At 30.8% G+C, this 15,000-nt stretch overlaps 1 protein-coding gene across 1 annotated transcript in view; it reads right to left on the bottom strand.

The window, feature by feature from the left end:
• Positions 1-6,811: 6,811 nt before the first annotated feature.
• Positions 6,812-15,000, bottom strand: part of Phum_PHUM130890 (Insulin gene enhancer protein ISL-2, putative) — a gene marked incomplete at both ends in the record, with an annotated part of 13,345 nt that continues 5,156 nt past the window's right edge. The window contains 6 exons of the mRNA XM_002424430.1: positions 6,812-7,056; positions 7,936-8,072; positions 8,422-8,512; positions 10,045-10,168; positions 11,126-11,322; positions 14,023-14,240. Of these exons, the coding sequence (XP_002424475.1) occupies positions 6,812-7,056; positions 7,936-8,072; positions 8,422-8,512; positions 10,045-10,168; positions 11,126-11,322; positions 14,023-14,240 (1,012 nt within the window). The remainder of the gene's footprint in view (positions 7,057-7,935; positions 8,073-8,421; positions 8,513-10,044; positions 10,169-11,125; positions 11,323-14,022; positions 14,241-15,000) is intronic.

Here is a 15,000-nt window from a genome sequence, read left to right as displayed (position 1 = left end):
ATTGAATGATTGACTGAAAAAAAATGGCGCACGAATATTAAAAAAAAATTGTTTGTTTTAAACGAAATCAAAATTTTTTGTTTGTTGTTGTTGATAACTGTCAATATTTTGAATGAAACAATTGAAAAAAAAAAAAAAAAAAGTTTTCCTTTTGAATAAAGAAAAAAAGAACAAAAGGAACGTGCGGAGGGGAGAAGGGAATAGGGGGAGGGGGCGGGAGGAAAAGGAAAAAAAAATATGTAAGGAATAAGTGGTAAACGATAAAAGGGTGGCAAGTTAGAGAGAGAGAGAGAGAGTTTCTATGGTGTGACGGCACAGAAGCTAGCTTACATTAATAAATCCGAAAGGGAAAAAAAAAAAAATAGAGAAAAAGAGATGAAAATAAAAAAAAAAAATTGAAATGGGGCACGCGTGGTGCAATAGGGGACACCCACGAAGACAACAGAGGGATAAACAGGTAACACGTGCTACCGATTTTCCGGATTTTCGATTCGACACGCGACTTTAACAATAAGGAGATGAACTTCGGGGATAAAATCCGAATGGGGCTCTTCCCCCCATTCCCCACCCCCTTCTACACTCTTCCCAACCCCTACCCACCCCCTCCCAGCCTTACTATTTTCGGTACTATTCTTTAATCAAAGAAGAAAAAAAAAAAAAAAAACTTTTTGTTGTTGTTGTTGTTTATCATTTTTTACTTTACAACCTGTTGTTACGTTTCATTCGTTAATAAAAAAAAAAAAATATATATACGAAGGGTCAACGTATAATTGTAATAATATTAATAAAAAAAAAAAGTCGTGGTTTTAGATTATTATTATTATTATTTATTACTTTTTTACTTTCATGAAATAAATTTATAAAGTTTTTTTTTTTATCGAAAAAGAAATAAAAATAAAAAATTCATAAAAAAAAATAAAAATAAAATATTGGTCAACAACCCTTTTCGTTTTTTTCTCCAGTTTTTTCTTCCTCTTCCTCCCTTTTCGTCGAGGAAGAAGAAAAAAAAAAGGAAAAAGGAAAAAGAAAAAAACCAAAAAAAAAAAAAAGCTTAGTTTGCGTTTAAACCCATTTTGCCAGAAGGTTCTTTTATTATTATTATTATTATAATAATAAAATTATTTTGTTTCATCAGAATTTTTTTTTATTTTTTTTATTTTCCATATCCGGAAAAAAAAACCTGGAAAGAGAAGAAGAAGAAGATGAAAAAAGAAGGAGAAGAGAGGGGGAAATAAAAAAACGGGAGATTTTTTTTTTTTTTTTTTTTTTTTTAGGGAGGGGAGAGGGGGGGGAGATTTCGAATGATCGATTTTTTTAAAAGTTTGTAATATTTTTCCAAAAATTAAAATCTTAACGGAAATAATTTGAAAACCGGAAATGAAATTTAATTTTTATTTATTTATTTATTATTTAATTGCGGATTAAAAAAAATTTTTTTTTTAAAAATAAATAAAACCTTTTGAACCTTTTTTTTAAAATGATTAATTTTAAGGTTTCGTTACTTTAACAAATTGACGAAATTTTCTTCTGACACGACGTTTTTTTTTTTTTTTTTTTTGTAAAATTATTTACATTTTTTGAAATTTGATGATTTTTTTTTTTTAAAGGGAAAAAAAGTTATTAAAAAAGACGAAGGACGAAATAAGGAAGAAAGAAAGAAAGAAAGAAATAAGAGATGATTTTAAGAGGAGAGAGAAAGAGAGAGAGAGAGAGAGAAAAAGGAAATAAATTTCTAGAAACCTTTACAAAAGTGTAACTTCCCGGGTTTGGAGCCCCATTTTACCCCCCCTCTCTCTCTCTTTCTCTCTCTCTCTCTCCCTCAGGGGCTATTGACTTCCCTTTCTGATTTTTAATAAAACTCTTGTCTGTTAGCATCTGATAGATGATCTTCCCTTTCCATCTTTTTTTTTTTCCTTTTTTTTCCTTTTCTTCTTTTTCTTTTTCTTCTTTCTTTTCTCATTTTTACGTTTCTAACGAAAAAAAAAACTTCTTAGCACATTTTAATATTTCTTTTTACTTTCTTCTTCTTATTTTTCTTGTACTTTTTTTTCCTTCCTTTTCCCGGGTCAAAATCTTGAATTAACTTGATGCTAAATTTTTTTTTTTTTTCTGCAATGGATTCTGGAGTTTTTCTCTTCCTTTCTTTTTTTTTTTTTTTCTAAAAGTCAAAGAAATAAAAAAAAGGAAAAAAAAAAAGAAGGAAAAATTTTCTCAGAGCTTTATTTTTCTTGCCAGATATTAAACTTTTTTTTTTTTCTTCCCTTTTTTCCTTTTTTTTTTTTTTTGTAGAAAATTCATCTTTTTTTCCTTTCTTTTCTTCTGCTTTTTTTTTTATGTTAAACCTGTCGTCTTCTCGTCAAAAAAAAAAAAAAAAAAATGATTTTCCTTACCTGATATCCATTATAACGTTACGTTAATCGTTAACTTATGATAAAAAAAAATATGATGGATTGACGTCATCATTGTCGTGTCACTAGAATAATATCGATTATTGTTTATAATGATCATTTTTTTTTTTTAAATTTCATATTCAATTTATTATTATTTCGTCAAATATCATACAAATAATAATAATAATAATAATAATTTTATTGGGGAAAGGGAAGGGAAGGGACGGGAGGAGGGTAAAAAAACCGCGAAAAAAAGTTTTATATCGTGTTTTTTTTTATTTTTTATTTGACGACCTTTACCTGTGGGCAATAAATATTGCATTTTTACCATAATAATAATAATAATAATAATAAACAAAATAAAAAATTTTCAATTCTCATTTTGTCTCCCCACTCCCCGATTTTTTCTCTTGTGTGTGTATGTGTGTCGTCTACCATTTTTAACCCTCAAACCTCTTTTTTGCCTCATCGTTTCCTTTCCTCTCTTTTCCCCCACTCCCTCCCTTCCTACCCCCACAAAAAAAAAATACATCCATGGATTTATTTTTATTTTTATTTTCGGTTCGAAAAATATTCATTGAAAATATTTTAATATTAAAAGTTGTTTGGTTTCCTCTCGGTTTGTCAAACGTCAGCGTCGGTCATGTGTGTGTGTGTGTGTGTGTGTGTACGTGTGCATTTATATATGCGTTTTCAATTCTCTTTGTATTTTTTTTTATTTTAAAAACATGTCCGCTCGTCCTTGAAAGTAAAAAATTAAAAAAAAAAAACTTTTATTTATATCAAACGATTTTTTTTCATTATTTAAATATTTTCCCTCTCTCTCTCTCGTTTTAATAAAAAAAAAAAAAAAAAAAGAATCGAAAATTAATTTTTCCCGCCCGCTACTTTGCACTCATTCGAATTCAAAACGTTCCATTTTTAAAATAGATAAATTACAATTCATGCGCATGCGCGAATTCGAAACATTCGACAAGTGTCTGTGAGAATTAGATGTATGAAATTAATTTTTTTTTTTGTGTTAAATTTTTTTTTTTTTAAAAAAGTAAATAGTTAATAGATTTTATAATTTGTTGTCGTTGACGAGAATGAAGTTTATTTTTTCTAAATTAATTAATTATTATATTTAAATAATTATAAATTGAATTAAATTCAAAAAAACGTCAACGGTTTTAACCCATTCGAAAAACGATAGCGTGGTTGAAGAGGCAATTTTTTTTTAAAAAGATTCTCACGATCGTTTGATTGTAATGGTCATGTAAGTCATTTTAAAATTTTTTTACTTGTTGCAAAAAATGAATTTTTCAATTTGCAAAGTGATGCAATTAAGTCTTTGAGATTAAATTAAAATTTTTTTAGACTTTATGCTAATATTAGAACGTTTTGACTTCTTTTTTAGATAATCGTGAGTTGTTTAACATAAAAAATTTCATTAATTATTAATTATAAATGATAATAATAGTAATAATGAGATAATGCATGGTCTATAATGATGAGTGCGTCATGGATTATTTCAATGAGGCTCATGGTTGCTTTGCAAACACTTCATGCTGATGAATTTTCACTTTATTTCCTGGTTCGTATTATTTTATAACAGTTTTTTAATCTAATTATATTCTTGTATCAATATTTGGGGGAAAAAAATCAAAATCTTTTACCTGTAATTAATGTCATTTGGCACATGGTTAATGTATCACATGTGACAATTTAGGTTTTTGGTATAAAATTGTAACTTTTTATGCACAGTATACTTTTTAAACATTGTTTTATGCAAATAAACATTGTGTACATACTTTATGATATAAAATCTCAACAAGGAAACTGAAAACAAGATGGAGGACAGAGAAACAAGGATTACTTTTGTATCAGCATGGTTCAACTCAGATAGCACATGTGATTTACAAGCTTTCTGATTCTTGCTACTGCTTAAGAGATACATTTTATATCACCTGAGCTCAGTTTAGGAAATACATTTCTTCAGAATTAACTAAAATCAAGAAAACTAACAGAGAAACAAAGATTTGATGCTACTATTTTTAAACACAAAAATTTGATTCAGATTTATTTTTAAAATGAGTTGAAAGTATAAGTACAATCAACAAGGGGACAATTTTGCTAAGAAGATGAAGACAACTTTTAGAAATTTAAAAAAAAAAGGAATCACCTTATTAAACAACATACAACATTTCTTGGAGAAGTTGTTGAAGAGGAACCTGGAATGAATGCTTAAATTATACAACATTACTATACAACATACAACATTTCTTAGAGAAGTTATTGAACAGGAACCTGGAATGAATGCTTAAACTATACAACATTATTATACAACATTTCTTGGAGAAGTTGTTGAAGAGGAACCTGGAATGAATGCTTAAACTATACAACATTATTATACAACATACAACATTTCTTGGAGAAGTTGTTGAAGAGGAACCTGGAATGAATGCTTAAACTATACAACATTATTCTGCAACATACAACATTTCTTGGAGAAGTTGTTGAAGAGGAACCTGGAATGAATGCTTAAACTATACAACATTACTATACAACATACAACATTTCTTAGGGATGTTGTTGAAGAGGAACCTGAAATGAATGGTTATAAAATAATGATAATGATAACATTGTAATTCGAGTAGATGAATATGATGACTTATAGTAATCACACATTATTAATCCCTTTTTTTAATTCGATAATAATCGTTTATCATAATAAATCGTTTTAAGAATGATTTTCGGTTTGTAATCGACCAAACAACACAAAACCCCGGTCGTCATAAAAAAAAAACAAAACAAAACGAAAAAAAAAATTATTGTCGCTCGAATTTTTAAAATGAAACGTTCGCATTGTTCGATTGTCAGTTTTTTTTTAAATTCTATAGAATAAAGATGACGTAAAAAGTGTTATAATACGAAGGCCCCCGATTTGATATTTGATGAACGATCTTAAACTAACGCCCACAAGTCCAAATAAAGATGTTTTTTTTTTATAAAGGGATGATCCATTATTTTATACACCAAGGGTTGATATCGGTTTGTTCCCTTTTATTATTTTTACACCGTATTATTATTATTATCGTTAGTGTTAGTGTTAGTAGTAGTAGTAGTAGTAATTTTTTTTTTAAATATGAAAATCAACGCATAACGAAATTGATTCATTTTTTTTTTCTCATTGCACTTGCGACATACGTCATAGAGAAAAAAAACACAAAAAATTTTCTTTCTCTCTCTCTCTCTCTCTCTCTCTCTCTGTGTGTTGACGATGATTGATTGTTTTTAAACTATTCGAAAAAATTTTTTCCCCAAAAACGATTTGTTAAATAATAATAATAATAATGATTGTTTATAGAAAAAAAAAAAAAAAAATTTAAATTTAATTTTTCAGTGCGAGTAAATGACGTCATCATCGATTTAAACCATGTTTTGTTTTATTCTCTATGCTTTTTTATTATTAATGTTTGTTACGTCATCAAAAAATAATCCACCACCCCCTCTTCCTCCACATCCTCGTGAATCGAAAACAAGAAAATAAATAAGTCGTAAAAACTTCAAAGATAAATTATTAAACCGAAATAAGATTTATGAAATCGACATTATGAATATCACACACACACGTCGTCATATAAATCCATATAATTTTTTTTACTGATAAAACACAAAATGGAGTGAAAGGAACAAAAAAAAAAAAAAAAAGGAAAATTTTTGGGAGCAGGTGTAAAATTCTGGATAACAAAGGAAGAATCACGGGGAGAGTACACAGGAAACAAAAAAAAAAAGGAGAAAAAAGAATGAAAATTTTAACACCTGAAACGGATTTGAAAAACTAAATTTTATCTCGGTTTTTAATACAATTCATTAGATAATTTTACCCGAAACGGATTAAAATTATCATTATTATCATCATTATCATTATCATTTGAATATTTTACTTACGGGAAGGAACAAAAGAAAAAGAAAAAAAGGAGAAGAAGAAGAGGAAGAAGAAATTTAAAATAATAAAACTGAAAAAAAAAATTTTTTTTTTTTTGAAATGAATATAAAAAGAAGAACAAAAAGGAAAAGAAAAAATTATTATTATTATTATTATTTTAAATATATATATATTTATTTATTTAATAGGGGAGCCGGGGGTAGGGAGAGAGAGATAGAGAGAGAGTAATTAATATTACAATTAATTATAACAGTTTATATATATATATAAAACGTAATCAACTGTTGTGCTGATAACACGCACATACACACACTTTCACAAAACGTTTTATTGTTTTTGTTTTTGTTTTGTTTTTTATCATCGTCCACTTTTTTTTTGTTTTGTTTATCATATGGAGAAAAAGCAATCATTGACAAATGTTTATCAAACGGATTTAAAATATTTTTTTTTTTCGTTGATTGTCAATGTGTGATAGTTGAGGCGTTTCGGACTACTGGTCCACCATTTGCGTGTCTTCTCCGCAGAAATACGATGTTTGCATTGAATATAGTCTGTCAATGGGATTGAGGCCCAAAGGCGGTGGTCCTTGATTGATAAATATTTGGTGAGCGGTTGCGGCTGGTTCCAAAGTCGAATCGGAGTAAGGGAATCCCAGAAATCCAGGGTTCATTTTCTCGTGTCCTCCGTCTGCAATAAATTTTCTCTCTCTCTGGTAAGGTTGGCCTGCGTGAAAAACTTTCTCAAGGCAACGAAAAAAAAAAAAAAAAAAAAAAAAAAAAACACCGCAAGAGTAAATTGTGTGAGTTTTTCCTTTCTCCTTTTTTCTTTTTCTTTTTTTCCTCCCCTCCCTTTCCTTCCCTCCTTCTCGCCCTCCCCCGTTTCTCTTTCTTTTCTTCACGTTTAAAAAAAAAAAAAAAAAAAAATCCCTTTCACATCTCCTCCCATTCACATCTTTCCACCCCCCCTCCCCCCACGGAGTTTTATACTCCCACCAGTATTTACTCTTCAACCTTTCCGCCCAAATCTCTCCCCTCCCCTCCCCTTCCCCTCCTTCACCACCCATTTTTCTTCTATTTTCCTTTTTCGACTTTAAAAAAAAAAAAAAAAAAAAAAAAAAAGGGAAAAGAAAAAAAAAATTCTTTTTTTTTTTTTTTTTTTTTTTTTCAATTTTAGTTTCACGTTTTCAATTTTTTCCTTTTTTGTCGTCGTTTTTCTTGCCAGAATATATATATTTTTTTCCCCTCCTCCTCCTCCTCCTTCTCCTCCCCATACCTGGAAAATTTTCCTTTTTTTTTTTTCCTTTTTTAAATTATTTATTCCGCGCTTGGTTTTTTTTTGGCATTTACCACGAACGAAATTTTAAAAAAAAAAAAACAATTTTCCCGTACGTAGTTGATTTAAACGAGGGGTTTAGGTAAAAAAAAAAAAAAAATTCTAATGACACGATCGTTACCTTTCCTTAAAACTTATCGCAGTAATTAAATAAGAAAAAAACGGAAATTTTTAATTAGGAAAATAATAAAATTTAAGTTATTTTCTTACCTCTCATGAATTCTCTTGAAAGATGGTGGTGGTGATGATGATGATGATGATGATGATTTTCCGTATGATGACCAGACGATATTTTAATAAATGACGAATCGTCATTGTCTAACAATTCTTCTTTTATCGGTAAATATTGCAGGTGATCGTCCGAACTTGAATTTCCTTGTAGGTAATTTTCATTTGTCGGTAATGTTGTGTTGGTATCACTGTCATCGTTTAAAAAATTCCCATTGGGACCTGAATTAATTAATTAATAGAACATTTTAATTAATTAACTTGAAATCGAAAAGGAAAGGAAAGGAAAAGAAAGAAAAAAAAAAAAATTTTCTCGTTCGATTATTATTATTATTATTATTTTGTGCTTTCACCCGATGAAATCGAAACATTTTAATAAAAGAAAATTTTTTTAAAAATAAAATGGGAGGGGGGAGGAGGGTGAGGATTGTAAAATAAGAAAACGACGAGATAAAATTTTTGTTTTTCTCTTTTTTTTGAAACATTTGAAACTTTTTGAACATCCCTCAAAGTCAAAGATGTCATCCACACGGTTTAAACTTTGGCTGGTTTTTAGATCTCGGATGTTGTAGGTTGCCACGGGAAACCACTGTTCTGCTTAGTGATCTCTTCTTATTCGACAAAATTTCATCTTCCAGTTTCCTTTTCTCTCCTTCTCTCTTTTTTTTTTTCTTTCTTTCTATCTTTGTTTCTCTCTGTTCTATTCATCCCCGTTTTTGTAGCTTATATATATATATATATATATATATTCTTCCCGCCGAAAAATGCCTCCCACTATCTTTTTCTCTATCTCTCTCTCTCTCTCTCTCTCTCTCTCGCTCTCTTACTCTTTCTTACTCTTTCTTTCTTCTCTAATACTTTTTCTCATTGAAAACCTACCCAACAATCTTTATTTGAAATTTTCTTCGACCCTTTTACGAGTTTCATCATCCCGAAGATATTTTAGAAGGGGAGTGGAGGGAGGGGTGAGGGGAGGGAGGAAAGGAAGGCTCACATGCCTTAAATAATGTTTCGGATCAAATTATTTTTATTTTTTAAACTTTTTTTTATGTTTTCCTTCCCCCCTCTCTCTTTTGTTTTTTTTATTTGTTTAAATTTTATATAAATTTTTTTTTTTTCTTTTCTCAGGAGGAATTCGAGAAATCAAAAAAAATAACGCACGCACACGCACGCACGCACCGAGTTTACCGAGAGAGTTTGGTACTATTCAGCATTAATTAAAAAAAGGTATTTATTTATTTTTTTATTTTTTGTAATTTTTACGCGGAAAAAATAAAAATGACGACGACGACGACGACGACGATGAAAATAACAACCTTTTCCTACTACGTTTAAACACACGGGAAAAGGGCTAAAGGAAGAGGAAAGAGTAGAAAAAAAAAAAAGGTTGAAATACATAAAAAAAAAGGAAAAAGGATTTCAAATATAAATTTAAATATAATCGCCGGAAGGCGACGACGAGATTGTTTTTTTCCTTTTTTTTTTTTTTTTTTATATTCGACGAAAAAAAAAATAAAATTAAAAAAAAATCAAACCGGATATTAGAGAGAAAGAAAGAGGAAGAGAGAGAGAGAGAGAGGGGGGAAGGGAGGAAGGAAGGGAGGGAAAAAAGGATGAGGCTTCCTACGAAAATTTTAACCAAAGAATGAAGAAAAGGTTGCGTTCATGGTTGCCATTGGAAAAAAAAAAAAAAAAAAAAAAAGGAATGAGGATATATATAAAAGCGTATCGGATTAATATTGTCATTCAATCTTTGTTGGTGTTGCTGTTGCTGTTGGGTAGTTTTAACGTCTCCGTGTCGGAGATTTTTGACTTTGGGGAGACTTTATATTTTTCTTTCCTGCTGGTTTTCATTGTCTGATTTAATCCTCCTCTCTTGCCCCGCTCCCCCATCTACCATGTATTTTTACTCCTCTTTTTCCTCCCCTCCCTCCCTCCCTCATCCTCATCAAAGTTTTTTTCATATATGTTTCGTTGATCCAGGATATTCACATTTTACGTTCTTATGACACGTTTTTTTTTTTAAATAAATAAATAAAAAAACGTCGAATAATAATAATAATAATAATGAAATATTAATTTCCGGGTCGTAGAATTCTATTTAGCATCGATGATGATGATGATGATGATGATGATGATAGTAATAATAATGATATAACTTACTGCTGTCTTCCTCTTTGAGTTTAGGTTTTCTGTCGTCTCCGCTGTCGCTATCTTTGCTTTTATTTTCCTGCCTCGCTTTTTTCTGTATTTTTTTCATTTTAGCTCTTTGATTTTGAAACCAAACCTGTGGGAACATAAATGAAAAAAAAAAAAAAAAATTTTTTTTTAATTAATATAAAAATGGGGGTAAATTAAGAGAGCGTGGCGGTTTTTTTTTTTTTTTTTTACTCTTTTAATTAACGCGTTTACCATACGTCCGCATGATTAAAATTTAATAATAATTATTATTATTATTAAAAGGGGTAGAATCAGAAAGAGATCGATGACGTAAGAATTATTATCATCATCGTTATGATTTTTTTCGTCATGAAAATAATAATAATAATAATAATAATAATAATAATAAGAAAAAAAATGAAAGAATCACTTACGAACGCACCCGAAAATAACGCCTGCGTAACTTTTTTTTTTTTTATTTTCACGTAAAAACTGGGTAGTAGAAGCGCGGGGGGGGAAAAAATCGGAGAAGTAAAAAAGGAGGAAAAAGGGGAGGAAAAACTCGAAATCAATAAAGGGAAATAACGGAAACGGAACAAAGAAAGAAAAAAAGAAAAAAAAAAAAAGAAATCCTACCTGAACAATCCTAGCGCTCAATCCTGTTTCTTTTGCAAGACCTTCTCTCACTTTGCATCCGGGTTTGGGGCAAAGTCTGAAATATTCTTTGAACGCCTCCCTTTGCTGTGTCGTCAGCATTGTGTGCTGTCGTTTCGGACCCTGAGGGACAATAACAAAAATAAAAAAAAAAAAAAAAGGAACCGACGACGACGACGACGACGACGACAATGACAACGATGGTGTCAAATCTTGCGAGATTTTTTTTTTTTTTGAAATTATTTTTATTGATAAAAAAAAATTATTATTATCATTATCATTATTATTATTATTATTATTATTTTGTATTTATTACAAGGAGCAAGCGTAACTTTTTTAGGCGCGTTCGTCGTGAAAGACAATTTCCAAATTGTCCAAATGGGGGGAGGGGGGAAAGAGCGAGGGGAAAAGTAAAATAATTTGTACCTACTTGTACTATCCGCACGCTGAGTCCCGTGTCCTTGGCCAAGGCTTCCCGTACCTTTCTGCAAGGTTTCGGACTGACTTCGAACGATGCCTTAAACGCTTTCCTCTGTTGAGTCGTGAGTATCGTTCTCGGCCTTTTGGGTCCTCGTCTTCCATCTTGATTTCTAGACGACGGTAGTAAATCATCACAGGTGAAATCTCCTTTTGTATAAAAGGAGAGAGAGAGAAAAAAAAAAACAAAAATTTTTGTATCATTTATTATTTATCCGTTTGTTTTTAATTTTATTATTTTTCTCTTTTTTTTTTTTTTTTTAACCCCATTTTTTTTTGATATAAGGGGAGGGGGGTTGGTTGGTTGAAGTGAATGACTGCGAACGTACGAACGAACGAACGAACGAACGAACGGTTTCCTTTTCGGAAACAAGCGGTGTGGTGTATGAATGGGTGAAACGTTCGGAAGAAGAATGATGGGAGGGGTGAGGAGGAGGGGGGGAAAGGGGGAGGGAAAAAAGCAATTTTCATACCATAAAAATGTTTTTTAATATACGAGGGTTTTTCAATAAATATTTTTGATTGCCGCCGTATAGGATGTAATGTCGTCTGACGTGGATGAGGAGTGAGAGAGGATCGTGAAACGTTCCAGAAATTTTCTCTTTTCATACGGAAAATTATTATTATTATTATTATTATTATTATTATTATTAATATTCCCTTTTTTTTTTTTTGTTATCGCATTGTTTTTTTTTTTTTTCGGGTCAAAAATTAAGAGTGTAAATCATGGAGATATATATATATATATATCTCGGTTATTTATAACGTTTTTTTTATTTTTCGCTGCATCCCTCCCTCCCTCCCTCCCCCACTCCCCGAAAAAAAAAATTTTGACTTTGTAATTTTTATGAAATTTTTAATCTTTTTTTTTTTTTTTGTTTTTCTCTCTCCTCCCCTCCGTGTGAATAGGTGTGCGTGAAAATGTGTCGTTTTCCCACCGTACGAAAAGAATATAACGAGTATAGAAACGTAACAATAATAATAATAATAATAATGATAGTGATAATGATAATAATAAAACAATGAAAACAAGAGTTAATGTGGTCAACCAGAAATTATAATAACTGTCAAAAGTTTTATTTTTCCCACAGATTAATAAACCCGAGGGGTAGTAAAAACTCTTTTTTAATAACAATCCATTAATTAGCGGACGATCTTTTTCAAATAATAATAATAATAATAATGATAATAATAATCATTTGAAAAATTTTATTATTATTATTATTGTTATTATTATCATTAATTTTTCAATCGATAAAAGAAAAAAAAATTTTTTTTTTTTTTTGTATAAATTATTACCGATGGTAGTAGGAAAAGTCTTAAAATTATTTTTAAAAAAATTAATTTTTTTTTTTTTTTTTAATGTTGGCAGCAACACTTTTTTAAATTTCTAAGGGGAGAAGGGAGGGGAAGGGAAAATTCATTTTGAGGAAGGATTTGTTTGAGTCGAGTTTGAATATGAAAAAATATTATTTGTTGTTGATTCGTAAAAATATCGTTTAATATAGTCACAAAAGACGGTCGGGTACGATCGTTATAATAATAATAATAATAATAATAATAATAATAATAAAATTACAGCTTCGGCTGTAAAAAAAAAAAAAAAAGGAAGAAAGAAAGAAGGAAAAGAGAGAGAGAGAGAGAGTGAGAGAGAGAGAGAGAGAAAAATCAGTTGAAAAGTTATTAAGCAGACGACGCCAAAAGAGAAAATCCTTTTTTCATTGAAAAAAAATATTATTATACATGTTTGGATTTTAGCTAATAGCCGAGGGTGATAATCTTTCGTTTATTAAGAAATCAAATTGAGATTAAACGAAAAAGTGGGAGGAGAGATGTGTGTGTGCGTGTGCGTGTGCGTGTGTGTGTGGCAGACTCCACAGCATCCCATTTTCTCCTCCTCCTTCTTCATTTCCCCCCTCCCCATTTTTCTTCTCTTTTTATTCTTTTCTCATATCGTGGGCGCGTCTTTTGAGTCAGTCAGTTCCGGTTAAAATTCCAATATAAGAAAGAAATCGCGTGGTATTCGATTCAACTTTTTTTTCTCCCTCCCTCCCTCCTTCCTTCCTTCCCCTCCCCACCGCTTTCTTTTTCTTCTATTATTTTCCATCTTTGTCCCTCGGGGTCTTTTTCTCTCTCTCTCTCTTCCCCGGAAATTCAATAAAATCATAAGTTTCACCGCAAATTTTGTAAATAAAAAAAAAAAAAAATAAAATAAAATAAAATAAACGGAATAACTTTGCCGAAGGAAGAGGAGGGAGAGGGAGGGAGGGAGTTTCGGATAATATTTTTGTCTCCCCAACTTCATTCTTTTTTCATTCGGGGGGGTGGGGGAATTCACTCACGTTTAGCTTATAGCGAAGTTTTATTAATTCGAAAAAAAAATTTATATATATATTTAAAAAAAAATATATTAATTTCCCCCCCCCCCCGAAAAGTATTTTCCAGTCGTAATTTTTATAGCTCTCATAAGCTTTGGGCGCCATTTTATCGCCACGAAAAAAAAAAAAAAAAAAAAAATTGTGAGCTTTTGTGTATGCGTGTGTGTATACGTGTGTGTGTGTGCTTGTGCGTGCGTGCGTGTGCGTGTGAGTTCGTTTGTATAAAGTCTTAATGTTTAGAGTCGAATTTTTTAAATAATTATTAGTCCTGATCGTACCTGAATTTTTTGTTATCGTTTTTTTAAGGGAAGAAACAAACATATTATGGAAAAATTATTTGTTATTTGATGTAGGTACATGCCTGTTGTTTACCTGTCCGAGGTCAGTTTTAAAAAAAAGTACGATTCGGAGGGGTATGGTGTGTGGTATCGAGGTGTGGTTTACATCTTTTCCATGCTTACTAATAAAGTACCTTGGGCATACCCCTGAAGCATTTCAACTTCCTTTTCATAATCCGGCCTGCAAAACAATTGTCCTTGTTTAATGACGAATTGATCTCCTCTCTGGAGTCGAACGCCGCAAACGACGCAAATGAAACACCTCAAATGAAAAACGCTGTCCAATGCTTTCATAACTAATTCGTCAGCGCTGATCCTTTCGCTGCATCCCAAACATTTTTTAGCGTAAAGCCTGGAATGGAAAAAAAAGGAAAATGTGTAGTTTTCTTACATCCCGGCCCCTCCCATCTCTCTCTCCCCCCACTCTCTCTCTCTCTCTCTGTTTCACCCGCGGATAATATTTTATTATTCTGGAGGAAAAAAAAAAAAAAAAAAAAAATTTTTTTTTTTTTAATTCAAGTTCATGACTCTCGATTCTAAAGTGTTTGTTCTTTCTTTACCCTCTACCCTCTGCCCCCCCCTCTCTCTCTCTCTCTCTCGTCAAATAATTTTTTCTTTTACGTTTTTTTTTTTTTCCCCCTTCCCGCTCTCTATCGTACACGCCGAGTTTTTCCCCATTTTAAAAATCGGGGGGATGTGGGAGGGGGGAGCAATTTTTCCTCTCGTATAACCTTTTGTTTAACCCCCCTCCCCTCCCGCACACTTGTTTCCTTTTTTTTTTTCATTTTCTCTTAAATATTTTCCCTCTCTCTTTTTTTTTTTTTTTTTTTTTTGGGAAAAAGGACGACGACGGTAGGGAAAAAGAAAATGGAGAGGAAAAAAGAAAAAAAGGTCAATTGAAATTAAATTTACGAAGGTGAAAATTTCTTGCTTTTTTTTTTCTCTCTCTCTCTCTCTCTCTTGAATTTATTTATTTTATTTTTTTTGTCGTCTGCTTTCTTTTTTCACAAAATTTTCTTTCTTTCGTATTATTATTATTATTATTAAATCTCGGAAAATAATTAAAAAGAAGAAGGAAAAAAATTTGAAATTCTAAACGTTTATAAAGGCTC

The sequence above is a fragment of the Pediculus humanus genome, genomic scaffold, assembly GCF_000006295.1.
Source record: "Pediculus humanus corporis 1103172107477 genomic scaffold, whole genome shotgun sequence".
Taxonomy (NCBI): Eukaryota; Metazoa; Arthropoda; class Insecta; order Psocodea; family Pediculidae; genus Pediculus; species Pediculus humanus.
The sequence above is the reverse complement of the archived record's forward strand: the minus strand, read 5'-3'. Positions and strand labels throughout refer to the sequence as shown.